The sequence below is a fragment of the Seriola dumerili genome, unplaced genomic scaffold (assembly GCF_002260705.1).
Source record: "Seriola dumerili isolate Sdu_G_001 unplaced genomic scaffold, Sdu_1.0 BDQW01000110.1, whole genome shotgun sequence".
Classification (NCBI taxonomy): domain Eukaryota; kingdom Metazoa; phylum Chordata; class Actinopteri; order Carangiformes; family Carangidae; genus Seriola; species Seriola dumerili.
The window spans coordinates 1,731,274-1,756,411 of NW_019174365.1; the positions used below are offsets into that span (position 1 = coordinate 1,731,274).

At 42.1% G+C, this 25,138-nt stretch overlaps 1 protein-coding gene across 1 annotated transcript in view; it reads right to left on the bottom strand.

The window, feature by feature from the left end:
- adgrb2 (adhesion G protein-coupled receptor B2) overlaps nucleotides 1-25,138 on the bottom strand; it is a 209,161-nt gene that overhangs the window by 14,775 nt on the left and 169,248 nt on the right. The window contains exons 21-31 of the mRNA XM_022746950.1: nucleotides 24,126-24,192; nucleotides 20,481-20,566; nucleotides 15,488-15,587; nucleotides 13,937-14,008; nucleotides 11,490-11,582; nucleotides 9,856-10,134; nucleotides 7,648-7,687; nucleotides 7,162-7,176; nucleotides 5,741-5,913; nucleotides 4,876-5,589; nucleotides 1,900-1,935 (exon numbers count right to left, since the gene is read on the bottom strand). Coding sequence (XP_022602671.1) covers nucleotides 1,900-1,935; nucleotides 4,876-5,589; nucleotides 5,741-5,913; nucleotides 7,162-7,176; nucleotides 7,648-7,687; nucleotides 9,856-10,134; nucleotides 11,490-11,582; nucleotides 13,937-14,008; nucleotides 15,488-15,587; nucleotides 20,481-20,566; nucleotides 24,126-24,192 — 1,675 coding nt within the window. The remainder of the gene's footprint in view (nucleotides 1-1,899; nucleotides 1,936-4,875; nucleotides 5,590-5,740; nucleotides 5,914-7,161; nucleotides 7,177-7,647; nucleotides 7,688-9,855; nucleotides 10,135-11,489; nucleotides 11,583-13,936; nucleotides 14,009-15,487; nucleotides 15,588-20,480; nucleotides 20,567-24,125; nucleotides 24,193-25,138) is intronic.

Consider the following 25,138-nt stretch of genomic DNA (forward strand, 5'->3'; position numbering starts at 1 on the left):
GAAAGGGACGCCGACAGATCAATAGATTGCTGGCTCATGCTAATACATCATCCACTTCTTCAGTCTTTGAGAATTTGGCAACTGGGAGTACTACAGAGGAGTCCTTTAAAGTGAAAATTTGGTGAAAATGACACAAATGCCATTGTTACAGACTGGTGCCTGCTAGCTGGTGGTCCTGTTAACTCAGGATTTTGTCTAACTCATTAAATGTCTAACAGATGGACTAGAATTTAACTCTGGCCCTAGTGAAAGGAAATTTGACAAAAATGCCTTCCCTGTGTTCTGAATATGTCTGTCTAGATGGCAGCTGTATTCCAGATCTTTAATTCTCTGACAGCAAACTGCATTTGTCAGTGCCACTGCTGTTGTCTCTCTGTGCTAATGGGCAGTGCTGGAGCTGTTCGACAGTAGCTAATCGTCAAAGCAGCTTGCAAAGCTGAAAGTGACACAGGGGCAAGATGCCAGCACTCACACCCACACACTTACCGGCCAGGACTGGCGCTTAGCACTGGCTCCTATGACTTCAGAGTGGGCACTCTCATCTCTGCTCAACTAGGCAGGTGCTACTTGTTCCTTGCTATGTGTCTTTTTGCTGCTGTGTGTTTTGCTTCCCCTTTTGTCTTTGGCATATCCTTGTTTGATACATACAATAATGTCAAATGTAACCCAAATAAACTATGACCTTCGGTAGTAAACTCGAAACGCTCAGTTAAAGGGGCACTCCACCAATTTTACACACTGAAAAACCCTGATGATGTCATCAGGGTTGTCTGGGCTTGGGCTGTAGAGTTCTAATGGACCAAATCTAAGGACTCAAACTCAGGATATCTGAACTTGTGCTGCACAGAGTTTGACTATTGTTTTTGAAATGTGTCTCTTGCAAGTCCCCTAACTTTAAGTGCAATACTAAATCACTGGAGCACCCCTTTAAATATTCAGAAAAGTTTTATTTCCTCTAAAAGACTATGTTCTTAATTAAGTTGTGAACTATTCAGAAACTTTAAAGTTAATTTCTGACGGTGGGCAGAAAAAACATGGTTGAAAATTGGTTTACCTTCCATTATCTCATGGAAGTATACCCTTCCCTATATTACTGTCAACATCTTTCTCAAAAGTCAATAGTCAATTCATGAGAAATGAGTTGATCTCCAGGAGAGCCAATCTCCTTGTTCATGCAGCAGCTACTATTGACTCTCCGTATGAGTTGCTAGATAAGTAAAAGGATCAGCCACAGTCACTGTTAGTAGCTTGTCATCACTCATACCCTCTATATGCAGTATACAGATATATCTCCATGGTGGAAGGTGAATGTCCAGTCTCTTACAACAGTCGAGATGACACTGAAATCGCACAAAAAGCAGCAGCAGTACAAAGGGAGGTACAGTAATTTGACTCATACTCGATAGAGACTGGAAATTCACAGGACACCCAGGTCATAACACAGACATACTACTCACACACTGCCGACCCACGTCGATCCAACAGATATAACCAGCCAATCAACTACGACCACAAACGTGTCGACCCAGAACTGAATTACTTGTATTCATTCAGACACAGAAAGCGCTCTACTTTGCTGTTTCTTCAGCCAGGACCCAGACCAGAGAATGACATGACAACACTGTACGTGTCAGCGTGTGGTGGTTTTGTTTCTATGATTAATTGACACAAAAATGACTTCAGTAAGACAGATAATAGTCAAGGCCAGGCTGCTGGAGAAACAGCATTCTTTGTAAGGTAGATCTGAAACAGTTCATTGTTCTAAATGCAAGGGAGACAGAGGTGCGAAGGGAGGGGTTTAGCAATGCTTTTTGCTCCTCTATGCATTACTCAAGTCCTGGCAGAAGCACAAGAAAGCAGAGACAGGCTAATGACAGGGAGTGAGGTCAGAGATCTTACCTCGAAGTCCAGCTCAGAGTACCGTACTCTTTTCCTCTGAAAGAGGAGGGGGGGCAGGGGGAGAGAAGAAAGCATCAATGACCACCCCTGGATCACTATTGAACTTTAGACCCTCTCTATCTCAGTCTCTTTGTGGATCTCTCAAAGCCATTGTTCAGTAACAAGGAGAGGGCTAATGTGCACTGGCTGCCCAACATGATACAGATATTCTTGCAAATGTCAAAGCAAAAAGCAAATTATTCAGTCTATTTCAATGTAATGAGATTAGTGAAGCGGAATAACCCAGAATTAGAATGAAATAATAATTTCTCGGCTCACATAGTCTCAAATACAATCACTACAACTCCAACATAAATCATCCTCTTTGCTATTTTTGGGTAATTTGTTGGAGACATTCCGATTAAAAGAGCTGCAACAAACATATGAGAAATGGTTTTCATCCTCTAATCTTGTTTGGACCCTACCGCTCTCCTCTTAAGTGCCTCCGTAGCTACAGAGAGTGGCACACAAGCCACCAATTTAACAGCTGCAGACATTTCCAGCTCATCTGGCCCTGACATTGCATTGCATTACATTCCATCTCTGACTTCCTCTCTGGCTCTCGCTGTCTGCCAGATTTGCATTTGGCAGGGAGAGGAGCTGCTCTCCACAGTTAGTTAAAAGCTGTATTCATTCTTTGTGAGGGCAGAGTTGCTGATCTGATGCTACGGCAGCCAAGGTTTTAAAAAAGTAAAAGGGATGCAAACAGATAGAGAGTTAAGTTTCTCTCTTAGATGTCCTCTGCACCTTGTGAATTCACCCATCACTGCTTATAAAATACAATTCAATTACCGTCCTCCCGCAGAGAAATCCTTACCTTAAACAGAGAAATTCCGTGATTGAGTTTGCTTTGTAATATGGACGATGTGCAACATGCATATACTGTACGTGTGCAGTATATTGCATGTTTTGATGGGGACACACATAAAGCAGTCATTAACTCACTCATTCAATATTCATAAGGAATCCCTTGCTGCTGTGAGTTGATGGCATGATGATCCTAAAGAAATACCCAACCACATACACACTAGTTTTCCATTAGTTTGCATACATTTATCAAATAGAGGAAATTGTATGATAATCTGATCTCTATATCCAACAGTTCGTTGTAATTCATATTTCAAAACTCCCTCCACTGGTTTCTACAGCACGATGATTGGATAATATGCCCTGTGAATGTATTTTTCACGCTTTGACTAGATCATTTAGAGTTAAAATTTACAAGGCTTTAACTAAAAACCAACAGTGAAATGAAACACTGAGTACATTTGCGTGATCCCTCCATTATGCGTCACCATGTTTGAATTGGGGAGTAAAACTCTGCTGTGATTTAATCTTGAGAGGCACGCTCTGATATCCATCTCCAAATCAAGCATATTCAAACAGGGTAAAATTATAGCAGTAAATTACATCCCGCAGGTTTCTCTGCAGATTTTTTTTTTTTTTTTGGTATTCATGAGTGCACTCGTAGCTCTTATGACAGTGATTTTTTATGAGTTTTAATGACTTGTCCTTAACGTCCTCAGCCCTAAATGAAGCATCTGCACTTTTCAGTGAAAGTGTTGTTTCCATCTCTTTAATCAACCTTGTGAGTCAGCAAGATGCCAAAGTGTGTGTGTGTGTTTGTATGTGTGTGTTTGTGTCCATGTTTTTGTAGCCTTGTTTTTGTGTGTATGTCAATGTGTGTGTCTGTGTGTGTGTGTGTGTGTGTGTGTGTGTGTGGGTGTGTGTGTGTGTGTGTGTGTGTGTGTGTGGGTGTGTGTGTGTGTGTGTGTGTGTGTGTGTGGGTGTGTGTGTGTGTGTGTGTGTGTGTGTGTGGGTGTGTGTGTGTGTGTGTGTGTGTGTGTGTGGGTGTGTGTGTGTGTGTGTGTGTGTGTGTGTGGGTGTGTGTGTGTGTGTGTGTGTGTGTGTGTGGGTGTGTGTGTGTGTGTGTGTGTGTGTGTGTGGGTGTGTGTGTGTGTGTGTGTGTGTGTGTGTGGGTGTGTGTGTGTGTGTGTGTGTGTGTGTGTGGGTGTGTGTGTGTGTGTGTGTGTGTGTGTGTGCGTGTGCAAAATTAAGGTGGGCTGAAAGACATTCACCAGGGGTATTTCCTCTGATCCTGTCTGTCTCAGTCCATCTGCTATGCCACCTTGTACTGTTAGGAGGGGGTATCACACACACATTACACACACACACACACACACACACACACACACACACACACACCTACACACACACACACAGTAAACTGAGAAGACGCTGTCTGTCATTATGAGAATAACTCATTTTAACACTCATTGTTTCAGTGAGCGGCCATAAATACTACTCAGCTGTAAATAATTGCCGTTCTTATATCAGACTTCTATGGGACACAACTGAGTTATTATCGTAGCATATCTCCTAGACATATTGTTAATGTGTATAAATGCTGGACTTGCTTGAAAGCCACACTCATGTCACTGTATGAATATAATCCATACAATACAAATTGACTTCTTCCCACATCTTTTTGTAGCCATAGATACATGACACAAGTTCATTTGTCTAGATGAGAATATTACAGCTAATTTTTCCCAGATTAAAAAGAAATGTTACTTGGATAAAGTAGTCTTACTGTTACAGAATGCAAATCAGCTTGTTTTAATAGCATTCTTTAACTAAGTGACATTAAATGCAAATGGTATTATTTCTGTTTTAAGTACTGGAAAGTGTTTAAAATCCCAGTCACATAGACAGAATGCCACAATAAGAACTGGACCTTTTTTGTCGAGCATTTCCTCCCTCTCGCTCACTTTCTCTCGTCTTCATCAATCCACCACTGTAACTTCACATATATAGCCACACCACCACCACATCCATAACTTCAACCAATGAGCTTAGGTGAAAGGTGGACATAGTGAGGAAGCTCCACCACCACAGGGAACCTTTCCTTCCCTCATCCTTCAACCCCTGACCCACCTCCAGGGATCCTGCTGAGAGGCTGGTGTTGGCGTTGGTGCTGCCCAGGTTGCGTGGCAGGGTCCTGGTTCTCTCCACTGTAGTTCCCCCCGTCAGAATCTGTCGGACCGATGGCCTCTGCCCGGGCTTCAGCTGGAGGGAATGCCCGTGGGTGTGCATGTGTCCTCCGTGGGAGTGTACAAGACTACCCTGAGCCATCATGTGGCCGTGCCCGTGGGGCATGGTTTTGATCGTCCCATAGGAGCGGTTGAGGTTCATGGTGATGTTCATGTCGCCCACACTGGACGGCACAAAATCTGCCGGGTAGGCTTCGCTCTCAGCTGGGTGGAGGGTCAGGGGAGAGGGAGGCGGAGGGAAGGGAGGATCCTCCACCGCAATGTTGAGAGGCTTGTCCTCGCCCCCCAGTCCCAGGCCTCCTTGGGAGGAGGGCGCTGGAGGTTTGAGACTGACCGTCCTACGAGGTAAGACCATGTAGTCTCCCTCCCCTCCTCCACCACTTCCTCCCCCTCCTCCTCCACTTCCTCCGCTTCCGGCACTTCCATCCTGGGAATTGTTGGAGGAAGCGGGCGGCCGCGCCCAGCCCAGGCCGCTCTCGGTGCACAGGTAGATTGGAGCGCCGCTACGCTGCTGCCCCTGCTGTCTCTGCTGGTCCACATTCACCTCCTTCTTTAGGGGCGTCTCACTCAGCTCATTGAGGCCTCCAAGGGGCGGAACCTTTGGGAGAAACAAGACATCAAATACATCAGCGTGACAGTGGAGGAAACATAACCTCTAATCTTATCTACATTTTTTTTGAAAGACAAATTGAGCGGAGCATGACTCGGATCACCCAGTTTGTCAGTCAGTGTAAACCTCAGTCTCGTACCTGTACAATGAGGTTGGGAGGAGGAATGTTCCCAGGGAGGGAGCTGAAGTTGACTCCGACTCCCCCCTCCTGATGGGCTGCCAGCTTGGGATCATCCTCGTCATCCAAGGAGATGCGGGAAAGGGTCCCAGTGATGGTGGCCGGGTTACACGTGTTGACCTCCTTGAAAATGACTGGAGGGAGAGAAGGGAAGCCGTGGAGCCAGCAGGAGAAAGTGAAAAAAGAAGCAGAGGTGAAGAGTTTATGGGTGGGGTAAAAGAAGGCGCAAAAGGAATATTTGGAGTGAAAAAGAGGAATGGATATTGAGAACGGTAGGCAAAACACTTTTATCGAAGTGTTTGCAGCTTTGATGCAGCTGTGAGACAGATGGCATCTACAAAGAAAAGTTTCACTCCTTATTTTGGGCCCGTATAGTTCACTGTAACTAAGATGAGCTTTGTCTCTGACACTGTGACCTTAAGTCTTGCTCCATCTCAAGATTTGCTGGTCAGCCAGGATTTTTATTAGCTTGGAGAAAGAGACCCTTGGTGCAAAATGCTGTGTGCTTCAAATGAAATGGAGCCAAATTCCCTCGCTACCGAATCCTGCCCCACATCTCGCTCACCAGTTTATTACTCCCATATCATTGGGAGGGTGTGTTTATGTGCTTTAATATGTGTGTATCAATGTATATTTCTGTATGAGGGCCCGTATTTTTTTCGTAATACCATAAATAAAACAGAACATTAAACTACACACAGTGGTTTTGGGTTAGCTTTCATGAATGTTGTTCAGAAAATAAAACAGACGCCGTACACTTCTAGAAAAGCTACTCCAAAATTAGCTATGACATGCTGATGAGACACGATGTTTGATCACAACTAACATCAATCTATCATCACAATCAAACACAAATCAAACCATCTGGAAGATCATGCTAGATATCATGCTCATTCTGTCACCATCAGAGGAAAGAATACTTACTCTGTGGCCCCCAAAATCCAACTCTAGACCAAAGCATGTAGCACAGACCATTTTCATGTCGGCCGCATTGATGTGACAAAATGTCAGGCTACACATTTGATCAAAAAAAAAATGAAGCTGGATCCTGCTGAGTCTGAGCATACGAGCAAGGACACTTGCTGAGTACAGAACTTAGCATTTTTCTCTGTTTCACTGTCCTGTTGGTGCAAAGTGATGTGAAAGGGACTGGACATGTTGTGGGGAAATGTGACCAGTCTGATCCCATCGCGTCTGCATCCAACAGTGGAGGCCCAGAGGATTACCTATAGACGAATCCGGCTTTATCTGTTTTATGTGTTGTTGTGGTCGAACTCATTCTGTAGTTTTACCTACAGCCCGGATTCGTCTATAGAAATGATTGAATTCTAGGGGAAAGACCAGGCAGTGTTAAGTAGGTCAGTTATAGGTGCAAGACTTACATGGGTGTCCTCTCTCTGCAAGGGTGGAGGGGGAAAGTGACGCTGTGTTAATATTTCAAAGCACAACATAAACCATATTGTGGTACATTTGTACACATTTTTAACACAGGCACAAACACACGCAAGACCCTTGTCACCAGTGAGTGAAGCAGGTCTGGACAACATTGAGGATTGTTATTATCAAGCGCAATTAAACACAGTCTAATCCAAACATATGTTCGCTGAACACTTACTGGGCAGAATCAGTGTGATTGATAAGGCATAATAATTTGCGCACAACTGTGTCGAGATGTAGCACATCATCTCCTGTCATTTCATCAACATGCACAGCAGCGAACTAAGAATGTAACACCTCCTCATTGCCTCTCTGCAATGCTAATCCTGTGTTAGATAATGGAAGAGGAAAAAAAAAAGAAAAGAAAAGACAAGAAAAAGAAAGCCAAATGGAGAGAGGGAAAAAGAAATTAGGGGGAAGGGAGCGCTCACCTGTTTGACATGCCAAGTCCACATCCTTCTCAAAATCCGTCTGAGAGAGGGAGGCAGGGTAGGAAGAGAGGAAATACAATGAGTGTGTGCAAGTACATTCACTCCATTAGTAGCAGAACAGACCCGATGAGTGATTGGATCTCGAATGGTTATGCTGTATCCAATGACTCTTATGCTCTAATTTGACTTTATAGAAGAGGATGGGATCTGTTGCCATGGTGACACTTTACAACTCAGTCAATTAGAAATGCCTTCTATGAACAAGTGCAAGAAAAAAAAAAAATGTTGCCTCAAGTCATACTAGAAATGTTCAGTTCTCATTTCTTCCTACTGCATTTGTCCTAAACCCAAAAGAACAGAGAAAATAGAGAGAATTGTGTCTGATGGCACACTCTACTGCCACTTTGTTCATGATGTGTATCGGTTCACAGCAGCAGATCCAAATTCAGACTTTGAGAGAGGCAAGCGGAGCGCTGTGTTTTTGCCAGGTACGTAATGCTACTGTATGCCTCATCAGTCACCTCGGTATCGTCTGAATGGAAACGGGGACAGAAATTTACACAGCAGCAAAACTATTATCTGCGGTGCCAGTTGAAGCAAAACTTTGCTGTCTTCTAGTCGACTCTTCTCTTAGACTGACAGAAAAAAAAATATAGCCTCATGTGAGAATACAAATGCTTTTACAGTTCATTCATTCCTAAACACAAACATTACTGAGTAACCTGCACCTAATATTCAGATTTTATGCAGACTAAGTATTTTGGGGAGGGTCAAATATGATTATTTTTGTTTGCTTTGACCTAGAATTCACTTGAGGAATGCAAGGTGGCACTACTCCTTGGGGTAATGAAACCCAGAAGGAGATGGATTAAATGAAGAAGTATTGTCTCCAAACGGCCACCACTCAAGTTTTTCCTAAACTTTAGTAAAAGTGAAGCTCATTGCTATGCAGTTGTGGTCCTCCCTTCTCTCACCACAGAGCCTCCTCCCGTCCTCGGCGGGATTCACTTACAAAAGCCTTTGTTTGGATAATAAACTACAGATTTTAGACAGTTTGGGCACGCCACAGAGGCAAAGAGAAGAGGACAGGGGGAAATGAAAAACTGAGAGAGAGAAGGAGAGAATATGTAAAGGTCTCAGAGGAGCGGAAAAGCTCTTAGTACGTAAATCACCCGCAGCACCATAGATGGGTCTCTACTAAATGAGCAAATGAGGATATAAGAAAAAACCTCTCTCTCTCTTTCTCTCAGTCTGTCTCGCCCATCCAAACTGAATAAAACAAATCATCTTTATTTTAACCATCACACACTCTCCCTGTAAAAGGTCACAGATTTACCAAACAGTTGTTGCTTATGGGAACACAGTCCTATTGACTGACTCCTACAGTGAAGACTGAGCAAACATACGGCAGCTACTTGCAGCATTGCAAGTGGTACTGTCTGTTTATACACCATATTATACTTAGATTTAAAGGTGCAATATGTAATCAAAACAAAACAAAAATTTTTATGCAGTGATGACTTTTTTGGTCATGGGAATAGTTTGACATTTTGTTTCACATGTTTATTTGCTCTCTTGCTGAGTTAAATGAGAAGATTGATACTACTCTCACATCTGTATGCTAAAAAATGAAGCTGCCATCAGCAGCGGAATAGCTTAGCTTAGCACAAAGACTGGAAGCAAGGGTAAACAGCTTGCTACGACTAGCAGTTTTAACCTCACTAATCAGCACATTATATCTTATTTGTGCAAAAATTGGTTATGTGCGGGACTATTTCTTGGTCACCGGCAGTGGCCTGAAGTCTCTGCTAGTTGCCTGGCAGTCCCACATTGAAGACAAGACTCCAAAAAGTCACTGTGCCTCACCAAGAAATAATCCAGCTCATAACCCTCTGTAAAACATGACATTTTTACACAAAGGTTTTTTTTTCTAGCTTAAAGAAACAACATATAACATGTTAATTAGCTGCTATTTAGAGTATAACATGAAACATGTTGATTAGCTGCTATTTAGAGTACAGACATGAGAGTGATATTGATCATCTCATCTAACTCTTGGTAAGAAAGTCAATATGTGCCTGTCTCAAAATGTCAAATTCTTTCCTTAATATTTGTTCATTTTTGTGGCAGGACATTTTTTTTACAGATTGCACCTTTCTCCTTCTATGGACTTGACTATTCATAATCACTCTTCTACAGGTGACATACTGGTTGGCTGCCGATGTGGTTGTGGGAGTGGTTATGGTTATGAGCGTGGTTGTGGGTGTTGTTCAGGATGGGGTTATGCTCATGTGCGTGGTTGAGGGCCTGGGTGTAGTCTAGCCCTTGGTTGTTGGTGCCGCGGAGCAGACTGTGGTAACAGCCTTGCTGGCATGCCGGGTGGCACGATGTTGGGAGTTGCTGAGGGTGGCAACCTGACAGGCACGGGGATGTGCCGTAACGCAGAGAACCACACTGCTGCCCACAGTAGCTCACATTTGGACATTTCTGATGGTATAAAAGAAATGAATGGAAAACATAAAGTTGGAATGTTAGAGGAAGAGCGTTGTAGAGGACAGCACTGAGATTTCATCGGAGATTAATTAATTTTTATAAAGACGGCTGTGATTCAGCTTTAACAAGAAGGGGTAGCTTCAGCTCTGCATCTTTATGATGTCTCTAAATGTCAGGGGTTTAACACTGTAATGAGATTTCCTCTGAGTATAGCAAGAACACCTGAGAGGATGGTGCTCACTGTAATTATGATGCTGATAATACTGGTGGCAGCCCAACCAAATTATACATCACAATTAATGCTCTTAAAGGTATTCATACAACAGTTGTCCATGCACATGTGCTGCTGCTAAAAAATGTCTTCACAGTCATTCATATTACACAAAACAAAACAAAAAAAAAAAATGGAGAAATCAAGACGGTTTATCAACTGTCTTCCTTAACTGTAACAGTTGGCATAGCAACCAGCCGACACTGTGAGCTGTGTGCATGATAACAATACATTTAACCAAAAATTAAATAAGCACAGTTTGACTGTAATGCTCCTCTCGGTTATGAAAACAGAGACAGAAATGTGACATAATGGGTTCCCTGTGCAAAATGATGGCTCCAAAGTTTAATCTTGATAACCTCAGAGGGGCGTTCAGAAGCCCATAATCGTTATGGCAAACAGGTCTGTGGGAGAAATAAAGGGGAATAGCGATGTGAGACTCGCTCATGCTCTACTAGTAGCATTGTGACCGTACTGACATTGGCAAGGCAGCTCAAGTCTATATGATTTATCACACTATTAGCCACATTTGGAACACATACAATAACCTTACAGGACCTCTGTGCTCTTCAAATAAAAATGAAGAAGTTTAGGTTAAAAGTAAATAAAAGTGCTGAAGCATCTGTTTTGGTAATACATGGAAGTCCAGTGGGCAATATTGAGCTATTGAGTTACTGAAGTAGAAACAACGAAAATGTGGAAAATGCATTAATATCAATTTCAGTGGGATATTGTTACAGAAGTGGTATTTGTTGACAACTTTTTATGTCCTGTTACAGCACCATGGGAAGTTAGTTTCAAGGTGGTGGTGAAATTGCATTTGTGTGGGGAGTGAAATCAAACATTTGGAAAGTAAAATGTGAAAATGCATAATGCATCAACAATAATGAATTTCTGTTAAGTTAAAAATGGTTAAGGAAAAAAAAAAAAGAGAGAGTCAGGTATGAGTTTGAGCACTTCAGTAAATGCAATCATGCTTCTTTCTACTGGGGCTGAAGCTTGCGGAAAGCTCCAGCCTGGTTAATGTTAGTGCGAGGCTAATGGATTGCAATGTGGGATGAAATGGAATGCTATTCACCATGATCTGCACCTGTCCATTCTTGCAGGAGTCTGGTGAGTTTTCGCTGTCGTCTTTACATCCCCCCATCCGACAGCGCACTGCATCCTGCACCTGAGGGGAGGGGAATAAGGGATGGGGGTGGGGTGGGGAGGGAGGGTGAATATAGAGCGGAAAAAGAGGGAGGGGTAAAGAATGATGAGGGAGAGGAAAGGATGATGCAAAGGAAAGAAGTTTGCGGAGGAACTTTTTCTTGAGTTAGTTTGGCAAATGTTGGAGCATAGGGAACTCACTCCTAAGACATTTTATATTCTTCATCTTTATCTTTGCAATGACAGATGTTCAGTGAATACTAAATTATATGAAAATGGCAAAGTAAATGGAAACGCCATATATCTCGCAGAGTGGCTCAGCTTGTTGCTTATATAACAGTCGGTGGAGTGGTATAGAAAACACACAGCAGTACTTCAAAGTGTCCTATTTGAGCCTTGTAAGATCAGTGGCGCACAGTCCCAATTAAAACCAGCAGCACGGTATATAGATGTTCTAACCTCTGGGCCTTTACAGTGTCATATTGTTTTTCTTTATCCTCCCACATACGGCATCTCAGCAAACACACACCAGCCCACTGTCAAAGGACCAGCTCTTGTAACACAGCTCAAATCAAATGGATCCCTGCGCATTATATTTCACAGCCAACTCTGAGAGATCCCCCCACCCCCCACCCCAATCTGGCTCTGTATTATAGATATCCTGGTTGCTTGCTGCAGAGCAACATCATTTCTCAATGTTGCCGCTGTCAAATCCCATAAGAATCTCATGCATGGAAACAAGAGTGCTCGTGTAGGAAGCGGTACGAGCGAGAACGAGAGCATCTTCACTCTCGCTGGGTGGTCTGTGTGTGTGTGTGCACGTGTGCCCAGCTACAAATGGAGTGGATTTGAGTAGCATCCATGTCTGATTAATACTGCATGTGCTCTTGTATTGCCTCCACTGTTTCCTTCTGCCCATTTCTTCCCTTTATGTCCATACTCATCCTCAGTGACATTTGTTCCCCTTGTTCTCTTTTAGAGTGAATGTGTGTGTGTGTGTGTGTGTGTGTGTATGTGTCTGTGTGTATTGGCAGTCAATGCAGCTCATTCTGTCTTCAAAGTGAAGAGCCCCTCTATGAGTCCATACCTCTCTCCACCTTCCTCTCTATTTCCTCCTCCCCTGCTATCATCCCCTGCTTTGCCTTTGAATCATGTTTCTTTTCCCCACAGATCCCTGCATGCAATTTGTCTTCCCTTTCTCCCCTCTTCACTTAACTATGTCTCATCCTCACCCGCTCTCACAACATACCTCCCCCTCCCTTGCCTCTCTCTCCTGCTGCCTCCTAATCGCAACACCTCAACACCTCTAACATCACATGTTCCTTCGCTCGCCTCTCCTCGACTGATCACAGCGGGCCGCCTGTGCCACCGCGGTACTTTCATTCCCCGCCGCACCTTACATGCAGCAGGTGCTATCGAGGAGCTCTATGCGCCGGCTTTGCTCACCGGCACGTTTTGTGTCTTTAGTTTACTTCACATAATATCACACTTTGTATTGCCTCCTCTCTTGTTTTGCTCTGTAATGCTTCCTCATTTTCCACCCTTGTTCTCCTCCTCCCCCCTCCCCCCCAGTGTGGCACTCCTCTCTTCCTGTTGTTCTACAGCTACCAAGGATTTACACTCACTCTCGTGCAAGGGATTTTCATACATTTACAATAAATAATTCCTGGATTTACTGTACCCTGATCCCTGCTGCTTTTGTGATATTGATTTAATGCAGCTAAGCATTTTGATCATTTAAAAATTCACTTACACTATGCAGTGGATTCAATATCGTTATGATCTCTTGGATATAGGCAAGGCGTGTGTGGTGCACATTTACAGTTATGGAAAACTGATGACATTGTAAATCCATTAATGTAGCTGCTGCAGTTGTGAGTAACTACATAACAAAATTAGTGTGTGTGTGCATGTGTCAGTGTGCGTGTAAAAGTCTGTCTCAAGGGCATGAATACATGTACTGTATGTGCATAATGAGTTTAAAATTCAGCATCCCTGGGGGCACAGCAAAGCCTGTGGCAAATAGACACTAGGGGGTATTAGTTAGGGACTTATCGTCTTATTCCATACAGCATCTTAGTAAGCTCCTTAAACCAGCCTTGGATCAGATGGACAATACTGCGCTGTCATACTGCATTATGAAGAAGAAGCGCCACAACATAGGACATAAATACTGTGCTAATCCTTCTCAAGTCTGATCCGCTCCATGTTCTGTCGTGACTTTAAACTGACCCGGAAACAAATGTGACATTTATGAACATGAATCGCACCTGTCGAGGTGGGAGAGTGTTGCTGGGGTCACTGTGCGTTGCAGAATTAGAGACGTGTGAGTTAAGCATGTGTGGGATTCACACTGGGTTTGGTTAACAGACTCACCTCTCTGCGCATTGCGCAGTGGACGGTGATGATGACAAAACCTTGGACAGAGTCAAAGACGGCAAAAAGGACCTGGAGGAGACCAGAAACATCCGTTGGTTATTGCAGTGGTTCAAAATGTTTTTGTAACCATGGCACTCCCTTGTTGTGAATTATGTTTTCTTTTCATCCCACACACCGCACACAACACACCTACACACATCATGTCGCACATGTCAAGTGAGAGTCAAAAAAAGAAGTAAGCAGTTTGATGTTATTGTGCTGAATATTTAAGTTAAAGTAAACAACTGCTAAAATTGCTAATTGATTAAATGTGTTTCTTTTGTTCTCCTCAGAAGTAAAAAAATTCACATTTAAGGTTTTCAAGGACAAAAAGATTCACACACGAGATCATGAATTGACTCCGATTTTCATTTAGCATTCTTCATGTATTCAGTACCTTTGCTGGCTAAAGAGTGCTGTTTCATCTCAACATGTTTATTGAAGTTACTTGGCATTGCCACATCTGACAGTGTTCTCCTTGCAGAAGAGGTATCCTATTGCGGGATAGCAAACCCCTCTTCCCCATGAAAAGCTGTACATTTACAGCTGTAACATTGCATTTTGATTTCAGTGCATTTTATTTGAGTTATTTTTGGTTTGGTCATCTGAAACTGTGTTGAGGGCTGAGATGCATCAGCATTTCTTTGAGCTCCGTTTACAGAGACACTCATTATTTCTGACTTCTGTGCATCTGGAGGGCTTGTGAACCAGAAAGCGCGTTGCGTTACCGTGACAACCAGCAACCATGAGCTGTCGTCGCCTTTGTTTAATGTCATTTTTGATGTTTATTGCCTTTGTTCCTGTTTTGTTACATTTGGAAATGTAAGAATTCATGTTTGTTATATCCTGTATCCTGTAATACTGTAGTGAAATGACTCAGTGATCATTAGAGAAACACTGATATGGGAATGAAATGAGTCAGCTGAATCATGTTTATTCATGTTAAACCATCGCAGTCATTCATACTTTCATTCATTCACTGTGTTTCTAGTTGTGATCTTGACACAGAGGGAAATATACAGCAGCTTGTTTTCTAGTTTTATGTTTATTCCATTTTGCCTTTGGCCTATTCTCTATTTAAACATTGTACTATTCAGGTTTAATGTGATAAAATATCAAGAATGGAGACTACCTGAAGTTTACAGACTCATTTTACATCAGCAGTTACACTTTTTAGATTCAGTGACCCATGACATTTTAAATAAAATAAGTGACTAAACAGAAAGGGAATCACACACTGGCAGTTTATGATGTATGTCAAAACACCTGCACTGATTGCTCTCCTATGTAAGCTCATATTTTGACAATGCTTTAGTACGCATCGGTGTCATATTTCTGAGCATCAATGAGCATGAACTCTCCAGAAATCTAGTGTACCATAACCACTTCTGTCTGTGTGACACCTCTGGTGTGTGCTGAACTTTCTGATGCCTCACAATGTAACATTTTAAAGCAGCTTTTTCATGGTGTATGAGTGTGAGTTACGGCTAGTGTTGTGAGACACCTCACCTGGAAGAGCGTGGAGCGCCGGTCGGTTATGGCCAACACTGCTGACATCCAGGTTAATGCTAACAGAGGAAGAACCACACAGGAACTCCACAGAGAGGCCCTGTCAGAGAAGAAGAAAAAGAAGAAGAAGAAGAAGAAGAAGGAGACAGAGAAGGGGGCGGGGGTTTAGGAGAGGAGAGAAGGAGAAGGAACAAGGGGTTCAGTCTCAAACCAGACAGGCCAGCTCGGATGAGTCACATAACTCCACTTCTCACACATACACACATACATACGCATCAGTCATAGGTTCAGTGGTGGGCAATCTGCAGCTGATTGACACACTGAGGTTTCAGACTTAATATTCTAACTGAGAAGTGGAAGATGATGTGTAATCATGTAGATAGTTACAAGACAATTGCTCACAATTACATGGTTGATGCACACTAAGTGTCATGCTGGCGGACTGTGAGACGATAGGCAGAGGCCCAAAAGAGAGGGGTTGGGGGGGTAGACAGGCCATTGACAAGTACTGACACAGGGGGCTTCTGAGGAGTAAATGTGTGTGGGTGTGTGTGTGCAACTGTGTCTGTGACTCTTCGGAGTCAGACACCAATTTAAAATGTTCATGCTGTTTGAGCACATATTCATGGTTTTATAACCTTCAGTGTGACAGACAGACAGCTCCATGTAGCTACCCTGAGAAGTGTGCACGTCCCTGTAGAGGTGCATGGCCACAGGCTATGAATAAAAGAGAATAAAGAGCAATAAAGCCAAAGCTGCACTGTCGTCTCATTAATTTGTAAAGTTTCCAGCTGTTGTGGACTGTGATGTTAACCACACAATATGGTTCAGTAATGTAACAGGAGCAACCTACTTTCTATCTCTAACACTACAAGTGCACCTTATCGTAAATAAAGTGTTTTTTAATGGTAGTTCTCTTTCAAACAGCGACAAAGTCATTTGGGAGTAAAAAAATGTGTGGAAAGCTTGGAATTAATAAATATATAAATTCCCAAGTAATAGTCTTTAAAGCTGTATCAGGATACTTAAGCAAAAAAAGACCAGGCTTTGTGTATAGTAATGCAACACAGAATGAAGGAATAAGTTGTTGTGGTCAAATGCTATTCCAGTAAATAAAATAGAAATGATACGGCACAGACTGTTTGATTACTGCTTAAGTGGATTATTTGAAGGACCTTTCAACTAAATGGTGTCCAGCAGGTAGTAAGAAAACGTGCAGTAATGTGAATAGAAATGATCATACCTAATAAAAGGCTCCATATGCACTCAGCAAATATATAGCCAGTTCTGAGTTCAGCAAAGTTTATGAAAAGAAAGTCAATAATACCCCAGCGTGTTCCCAGTGACAACAAAAAAGGGAAACAACATGTTACTTCAAAAAGGCAATCTCCTCCCATTACAGCAACAACTGACGCTAACGGAGCTTCTGCTTTAAACAGAGTGTTTTTCCAAAATAAACCGAGTCATAATGAGAGATTAGCACAAGGACAGAGTTCAATGTACACAGGATTTTTTGCAACAGTAAAATGGGAGGAAGATCTTTAAATCAGACTGGCCACAGTGACTGCACTGAATATGAAACCATGACAACGAACCTCTTACTAACAAAAAACAGTCTATAAAAAAAGTACAAATCTTCTCCTTGTTACACCACAGTGGTATCTTCTCAAACGTCTGAGAGATGGCGGTAGGGAGATTTTGAGATATTTTAAGTTCAGAGAGTAGTGTACTGTATAGCACTTCTAGAAATCGGGTATAGGAAATACATATAACTGCCTTACATCTACCTCTGCCTGCTCAGCGTGTTTTCGACAATAGTGTTCAGGATACCTAATGTGATTTTTACTTGTTGTTGTGAATCCTAAAAGACAACCAAACAGCATATTGTGTGTGTCACAAACCTTCGTTGCTGCACTGCTTGGAAAATGTGCACTTGAATGTCAAATGCATATTCGGCATTGCTTTATTTTACAGGTCCAATATTTTCCAGCTAATTTCCTCAGAATTTCCTAAAAGATAGCAGATATGTAGCCGTAAATTACTACGATATTTCCAAGAAAAGTGTACACAACTTGGTACTAATTATAAGGGAAATGGAGAAAGTGTTAGTGGTGCTACATTCACTAAGTAGCTGATTTTTATATTCAAATTTTTAAGAAAAAAAAACAGGACTTTTCTTAGACTTCACAAAGCTTCTCCAGAAGACATTATACAACTGTTTTCACAAGCTGTGTAGCACTCTTCTTGACTAGTAAATTGGTTTGATATGTAAAATTGGTGGAATGCTCCTTTACAAAACATGGCACCTAGACACATTCAGGCATTATGCAGCAAAATACTGAAAAATGCTCTATACAGAGAGACTTAAATAGCTGCAGCTACAGTATGTGACGTCGCTTTTTCAGTTTTACCTGTTAGATATTTGATGTGATACCGTGAGCACCTGTTTGAGGAGGTGAAGTTAATATGATGAGAGCCTGAAAGTTGAGACATTTACAGTAATGTGTTCCACCGTTTGCATAATTGAGAACCTTCCTGACATTGTGCTGCACTGATGTGATAAGCCTCTACAACACAGCGCTATGTACAAGTTAAAACAAACTCTAAAAATGATTCACAAATACTGTTTGACACAGGTCAGGTTTGCTCTGTGCGACCTGAGCAAAATCCTCTTTGGATCAAAACATGCTCTCATTAAACAGTGGCGGCTTGCAGTGCAGGTGTTTTTCCCTTCATTGGTTTGTTTTCTTTTTATCCAGACAAGTCTGAATGTCATCCTGCATCATTACCGACAGCCAGAGATTAAAAGGATGGAGGGAAGAGAGAGAGAGAGAGAGAAACAGAGAGAGGAAGATGGAGAGAGGATGACGCAGAGGGAGAGATAGGCAGAGAGGAATGGTGGAGATAGAGAGATGAAGATGGACTAACATGGCGCTGCTGGCAGTCGAGCTGGACAGAGCGGTGCTCGAGATCACGCCACACTTGGAGCATTTCAGGAGCAGTCGGCTACGCGCCTCCGCTGGGACACTTTAGGACATATGCGCGCGCATGCACACACACACACACACACACACACACACACACACACACACACACACACACACACACACACACACACACACACACACACACACACACACACACACACAAACACACACACAAAAAGACACACACACACAAAACCATGTGGAGAGGAGAAGAAGGGGAGTGGGGTGGGGGAATGTGTGGAAACACAAGTTCCAGTGATGACAACAGGTGAATGTGCAGGTGTCAAGAGTTGCAAAAGAATCAAAAGAAAAGCAAAAAAAAAAGAGAGAGAGAGAGAGAAAAAGTGGACACAACAAAGAGAGGGGAGGGGAAAAGAAAAAAGGGGGAGGGGGAGGGAGAAAAGAAAGACAGGCAAATTAAAACCAGATCATAAAAAAGTAGCAGCAATGAAAAAACAGTCAGAATACAAAGACTGATTCAGAGCAAGTAGAGAGAACGTGAGACGGACATTTGCAATGTTACAGCAGAGTCATGTGGATTAACAGATTTACAATGACACAGACAGGAAATACACACAAGCATCTTCTTCCACTGCCAGTGTGTATGCAGGTGTGTGTGTGTGTGTGTGTGTGTGTGTGAGCTACTTATCTGTACATGTGACTGTGCACAATGAAGCTTTACTGGGGTGTGTGAGGAGAAAAGGACTCCTTTGGTTGTTTACTTACAGTTGACTACTCAGATGGAGAGAAACAGCGTGCGTGTGTGTGTGTGTGTGTGTTTGTGTGCATATACTGTATATATATTGCGACTGAAGAATGATGGGGCCATGCAAAGCTATGCTACATTAGCGTCCCATCACAGCTCATTGCCTTAGTGCCAGCCACATCCCCACGGCTTCATAAAGAAATACGTTATGCTAATGACAGCCTGTCCTGTTAGCAACACGCTCAACTACTGCGTGTGGGAGCGCTTAGATATGTGTGAGTGTGTGTGTGTTTCCGCCAACGCACACACTTCTGAGAACCTGAGAGGAAATGTGCTTAATACTTGGATAATACCAAAGATCTTTCCTGTAACAAAGCAGGGCACGCCGGTTTGTGCATGTGTGTTTGTACACATTAGCTGTCTTAATCTCAGTTGCATCACTGGGTAACAAAAGCCAATCAACCCAGCACCAATCTGTACTGTTAACCCTTGCAGCTATACACAAATGATCGATTTCAATTTGTGCAAGAGACAGACTCTGGAAGAAATATAATGAGAGAGAGAGAAAATGTGTGAAAGATAGAGAGAGAAAACAAAGGAATCAATAGGTATGGAAATGAAAACATGGATTTGGCTGCGAGAGCTGAGGAAATCTCAACGTTTAGGATTAGTAAAGATGATGGACTGCCAACTGCTTTAATAGAGGTGATGCTGTAGGTGGGTGCATATGCATGCATCTCTTAAATGTATGCATATATCATATGTCCGCATGTGTCTGGAACGCATATGATTTCAATAGTGCATATGGTTTGATCCACATAATCCCTGTGTTTACTGTATATAATTAGGTTTCCATCTGCCATTGATTTTGTCATCCACAGTATTCATGTATGGCACATAACACTGAGAGAATTAGATGGGAAACCATATGTATGTGGAAGCGATAGCGAAATGCTGATAGATTTCACAGAGCAACAGAACAGAACAGATGTCTTGTCATTTCGTTGCCAAATTGGATCAATTTCTTCTTTTTTTGGGGTTATTTTTTTACTGGAGGCACAGGTGTACAAGTAGGTGTGTGTGCAGAGACCCTTGAAAGCAGTTTGAGTTAGTTGCCATGAAAATGTTGTGTGCCCCCCCCCCCCCCCGAGTTTGTGTCTGACAGAGGGTAAAATTTAACTAACGCAGCAAATTTGTAGTCAGTCGTGTGGGGTGTGTGTGTGTGTGTGTGTCTCTGTGTGTGTTTTGTGGGAGTGCGTCAATGCGTGCGAGGTGCAGAGGGTTTAAGAAGCAAACTTACCCCGCTCGTTGCTTTTTAGACTTGTCTGAGATGCCGTCTCGAGACATGAGCTTGTTAAACACCACAATTCCAATGAGCATATTCACCTGAGAGAGACAGAGAAGAGCGTTTGATAAGGATTGCTGTAATAGATGGGCTGCCAACAGGGATTTCGTGCATTGTAACAGCTTTTTTCTGTATTTCTCTCTCAATGTTTCAGTGCTTAGAGGATGACTTTTTAATTGTCCCACATAGTAGTGACTGAAAGTGACAGGGCATTTGCCGTCAGGGCTCCCAGGCTGACTTGTTTTTAACTCATCTCCACGAGGTTTTACACACAGCAAAGGGTACATATATTTCAGAACAGCATTGAAAAACTATAAAGTTTGTCGTAATGAACTAACTATTGGTTAAAATGTGTAAAGATGAAGTTGGACATAATTCTCAAACACCTCATTCGACAGCATCCACACACTGTAAACTCTGCTTTAACTAAACCAACTTTGTCAGGACTTATTAAACCAAATTTTTGTATTTAATTTTTTATTATTTATTTATTATTATTTTTTATAGAGATGATTCAATCTAACCAGATGATATTACCATGATTTATACCTCAGTTTGCCTTTTATAAACATTCATAGTCAGAACCGTGCAACTTTGTTACATAAATGATGCTGGTATTGAAGATGCATGCACAGGAACGGAGAAATAAACCTTTTATGGTGCAATAAAAAAACAAAAGCCAGATTAAGACACTAAATTACACTAACATGCAACTTTACGCTTGGCCAATTACTCATAATTTGTAGGATCAAGACATATTTTTCCTCTTTTGATTCATCAATAGTGATGTAAGAGCATAATCAGGACGATATAGATGGTTGCTGTATAACCTCTGACTGATCTGAGTGCAGTGCTGCTGTGCAGTCATCTATTCAGTGTGTGAGGAGGAAATACTGCACCAACTTTAACGGTACCCTCTGGAGTTTTCCTTGTGAAGAAAGTATAAAGTGAAGCATCATACTTTGTTTATTTTCTAACAGTCTTCGTCTTCACTGCCTTTTCTGGCGCATTGCTACATTTCTTGTTGCGTTATCACCACCTGCGGATCCGAAGAATAGCTCGGAGCGATTGCCAGGAGAGTGTATTGCCTTTACCATTCAAGCAAATTCAAACATCCAGCATCACTCCAATCACAACATTGGGTTTCCCTCTTGACAGCCGTCCATAACTGTGACACAAATGACTGTCAGACGGCAGTCCTGGATCAGGGCTATTACTTTCTATTAGTTGCTGGCTTTTAAGTATGTGCTGCACTTAATACAAAACAGTCTACACGCAGTAAATATCATCACTCAAAGCAGTGATATTTCCATTTATGGTAACTACCTTAAAAAACAAACAAAAAAAAAAACACTGGCTGTCTCTCATCCTGGCTTCTCTTACTAATGAGAAGCCCATAGCTAAGCTCACCAAACATCTGGCAATAGTGACCTAGTGATACAGATTCTAGTAGACACGCACACACAGATCTGAGCCAAGGTTTGCCACATGTAGACCTCCTCTGCTCTGAAATCTGGCCCATCTGGGAGATTTTCTATGCTGGCGACATTTTCCTTATAATCCTGATTTCCAACATTCCCTCCTACTATTTCTTTCTCCCTCTGCAGGTTTCTCTGCAGAGAGTCCGTTTAATCATTCATCTGCTTGTGTTCTTTCGATTTTCAGCGATGAGGTGCATAAGCAACGAATGACATTCACACTCCACTACATACCTATACTGTGTATGCATTGCTTTCCTCTCCTTATCAAGGTCCTAAACTGAATGTCTGCTTAGATTCCTTCCTTCATCTGTCACCAGCAGCAGCTTCTGGCTGGGCAGAAAAATCTTATTCTAGAAATCCTGAGGAAAGAGCTGAGTAGTTGAGCAGTTTGAGTCTGACTTTCATGTGGTCAGTTGAATTTCCAGTTTTTGCAGGTTCTGCAGAAGCCGGATTTTTACTTGAAGCCTATTTCTTTGCTGCATCTAGGGTATATGGTACATCTGGCAGCTTTTACAATTTGTGAAAAAAAACTCCCTCTCTGATCTCTTCCCCTCTCCTGTGTGTTGCCGCTGACAACCACCTATGATGTGCCAGATTGCGAGAGCGCTATTGTCATGCCAGTCATGTCTGGCCACAGCTCTGTGAGTCAGCATCATCCCGCTCTGCTATTTGCCCAAGGCCAGGTTCATTAATTAGAGAAGAGTCCAGTGGGAAGGTCTGTGTTTCTCTGCCCGACGTCCCACTCTCATTACAGCTGTTTGTTAGAGTGGGGCCACAGCAACAACACCAGGGGCCTGGGGACCATCACACAGCAGCTGGGGTGTAGAGTGTACATCGACATTGTGGAGGCAGAGATGAAGGAAAGTTGGAAACGTACCAAAAAACACCAGACACTGATAAACAACTTACAAGGATGACTGTCCTATGATTTTACATGATGGCTGCAACCTTTGACTTTTTCCAAATGAAGGTTCCAAATGCCTCACCTTTATTTTATTATCATTCATTCATTTTACCCTTGTAAATTTAAGCATATTGCATTTATTTAGGCAAAGCCTGTGTGTACTTTAACACGAAATTGTGAATCTAAACATGCAGGTTTCTATGCAGTGTTTTCTCACTTTGCACCCTATAAATAACAGTACCATGAGAACTCACTTCATTTTCATAATCAGCGCTATATAATCCTGTGTTCCCTTGTGTCTCAAACTGCATCTTACGGAAACTGTCAAACTGTTGTTCTCTTGTGAGGAATTTACTAAAAAACCTACAAACAACACACCTGTGACGCTGTGTGATCCACACCTTTCCTTTCTGACCATACAGCAAGTGTGCAAGCAACAACCAAAGAGAATCCTAACGCACGAACAGACACACAAACGCAACAACAGCAGTGGCAGCAATTACCAAACTGTAGCTTAGTACCCCATCCAGACTTATTAAGCTTAGTGGTGGAAATATCCACCCAGGGATTCATTGAGGAGAAATTAACTAATCCTAGAAAAAAACACACATACCCCAGCACACAACAGATGATTAAAACACCACTGAGATGCAATCAATACACTCAGTTCTGCTGTAGAACAATATATTTACTTGGTCATAAAAATGTGTTTCATAGCAATTGGCAGAAACAAAAGACACATTATTCTGAGTGTGGCGCCCACTGTTAGTCACATATTTATATCTGAAAAAAAAAAAGAAAAGATTTTGCCTTTAAAACATTGGGTACAGTGACTCATACTTTTAAAAGTACACATATGAGTGAGAAATTTAGCTGCTGGGCTAGAATTCAGTCCAGCCGTGTGCTGCTCTCGTCTGCTGGAATATATTTTTGTTTTTCTGGGCTGACATTTTCAAAACTCAAGGATCAAAGTGCTCGGGTCATCATTTTGTCGAGTACACCCTGGGTATGTATGCTTTCATGTTCAAGTGGGAGTGAAGGGAAAGGAATACAGTCAGAGGTCAATAGGAGACTGTTTTAAAGCTCCTAGCTCGAAAGGGTGTCTAAGTAAAATATTTGTAGGATTTCGCCAATGTAACCGGTGACAAAGGGAGGCATGGTTCATCTGAGAGTGAGGGAATCTTGTCGTGATGAGAGTACATTGGACAGACTCACCAATACAATGACAGCAGCAGGCCCAACAAAGGCATAAAGCAGACCGCCCTCCAAGGATAACCAGCAGCTAGGAGAAAAGAAAAGGAAAAAAAGAACAGAGAAGCGTTTCAGGGACAAAATACAGCAAAATCACAGAACTACTGGTGTGTGAAATATCACTTCACCATGTTCAGGTCTCACATTTCACTTGCTGTGAGTGCCTAGTGAGTCCTAATTAAATATCACATTTACTTGAATAGCCTTAGTGAGGGATAAAGTCATTTCTATGGGTAGGTAAGTTTTCTGTAAATATTGCCCTCAGTGTTGAGCAAATTTATTATGTTGGCTACATTACCTAAAACATATCCTCAAACTGTACATGGTCTTGTGAAATTTCATTTGGTCTGAAAGCCATTGAGACTTAATGAGTTTATATGTCCTCCAGTGATGTCATCAGAGCATATTGAAACCCCTCTGTTTTCTTAATTGCAGCTCAATAAAGAGGAAGCAAAAGATGAAAAACACACACGCGGCTCAAAGGCTGAAGTGCAGTCCTCATATTAATGAGATGTTACGTAAGAGGAAAGAAAGAAAGAAAGAAAGAAAGAAAGAAAGAAAGAAAGAAAGAAAGAAAGAAAGAAAGAGGGAACATGTCTGTAAGCATCTTTTATGATGTGCTTTCATTCAGTCAATTGCACCACCGACTAGTTATATGTCCTTTTCAGAACATGGAAAATAGATAATCTTGACACCCAAAAGAGACTGCTTTTATTCTAAAGGCCATAAAAGAAACCTATTTTCTCAGTCTCTTGATTGATGCAGTCCTCTGTAAACACATAATAGTAATATAATAGTTGGCAGTAGGTAATAGTTTTGGCTATTAGATGTGTAAGATTTCTGTTTTTGTTTTTATCCCTGCTTTTGGCACTGGATTCAAATGGGTGGGGCTTATTTGCAAAAAGGTCATATCACATATCCCAGTGCACCAATCAGAATTTAGCAACATTTAAATCAAGAAGTATAGACAATTCTGG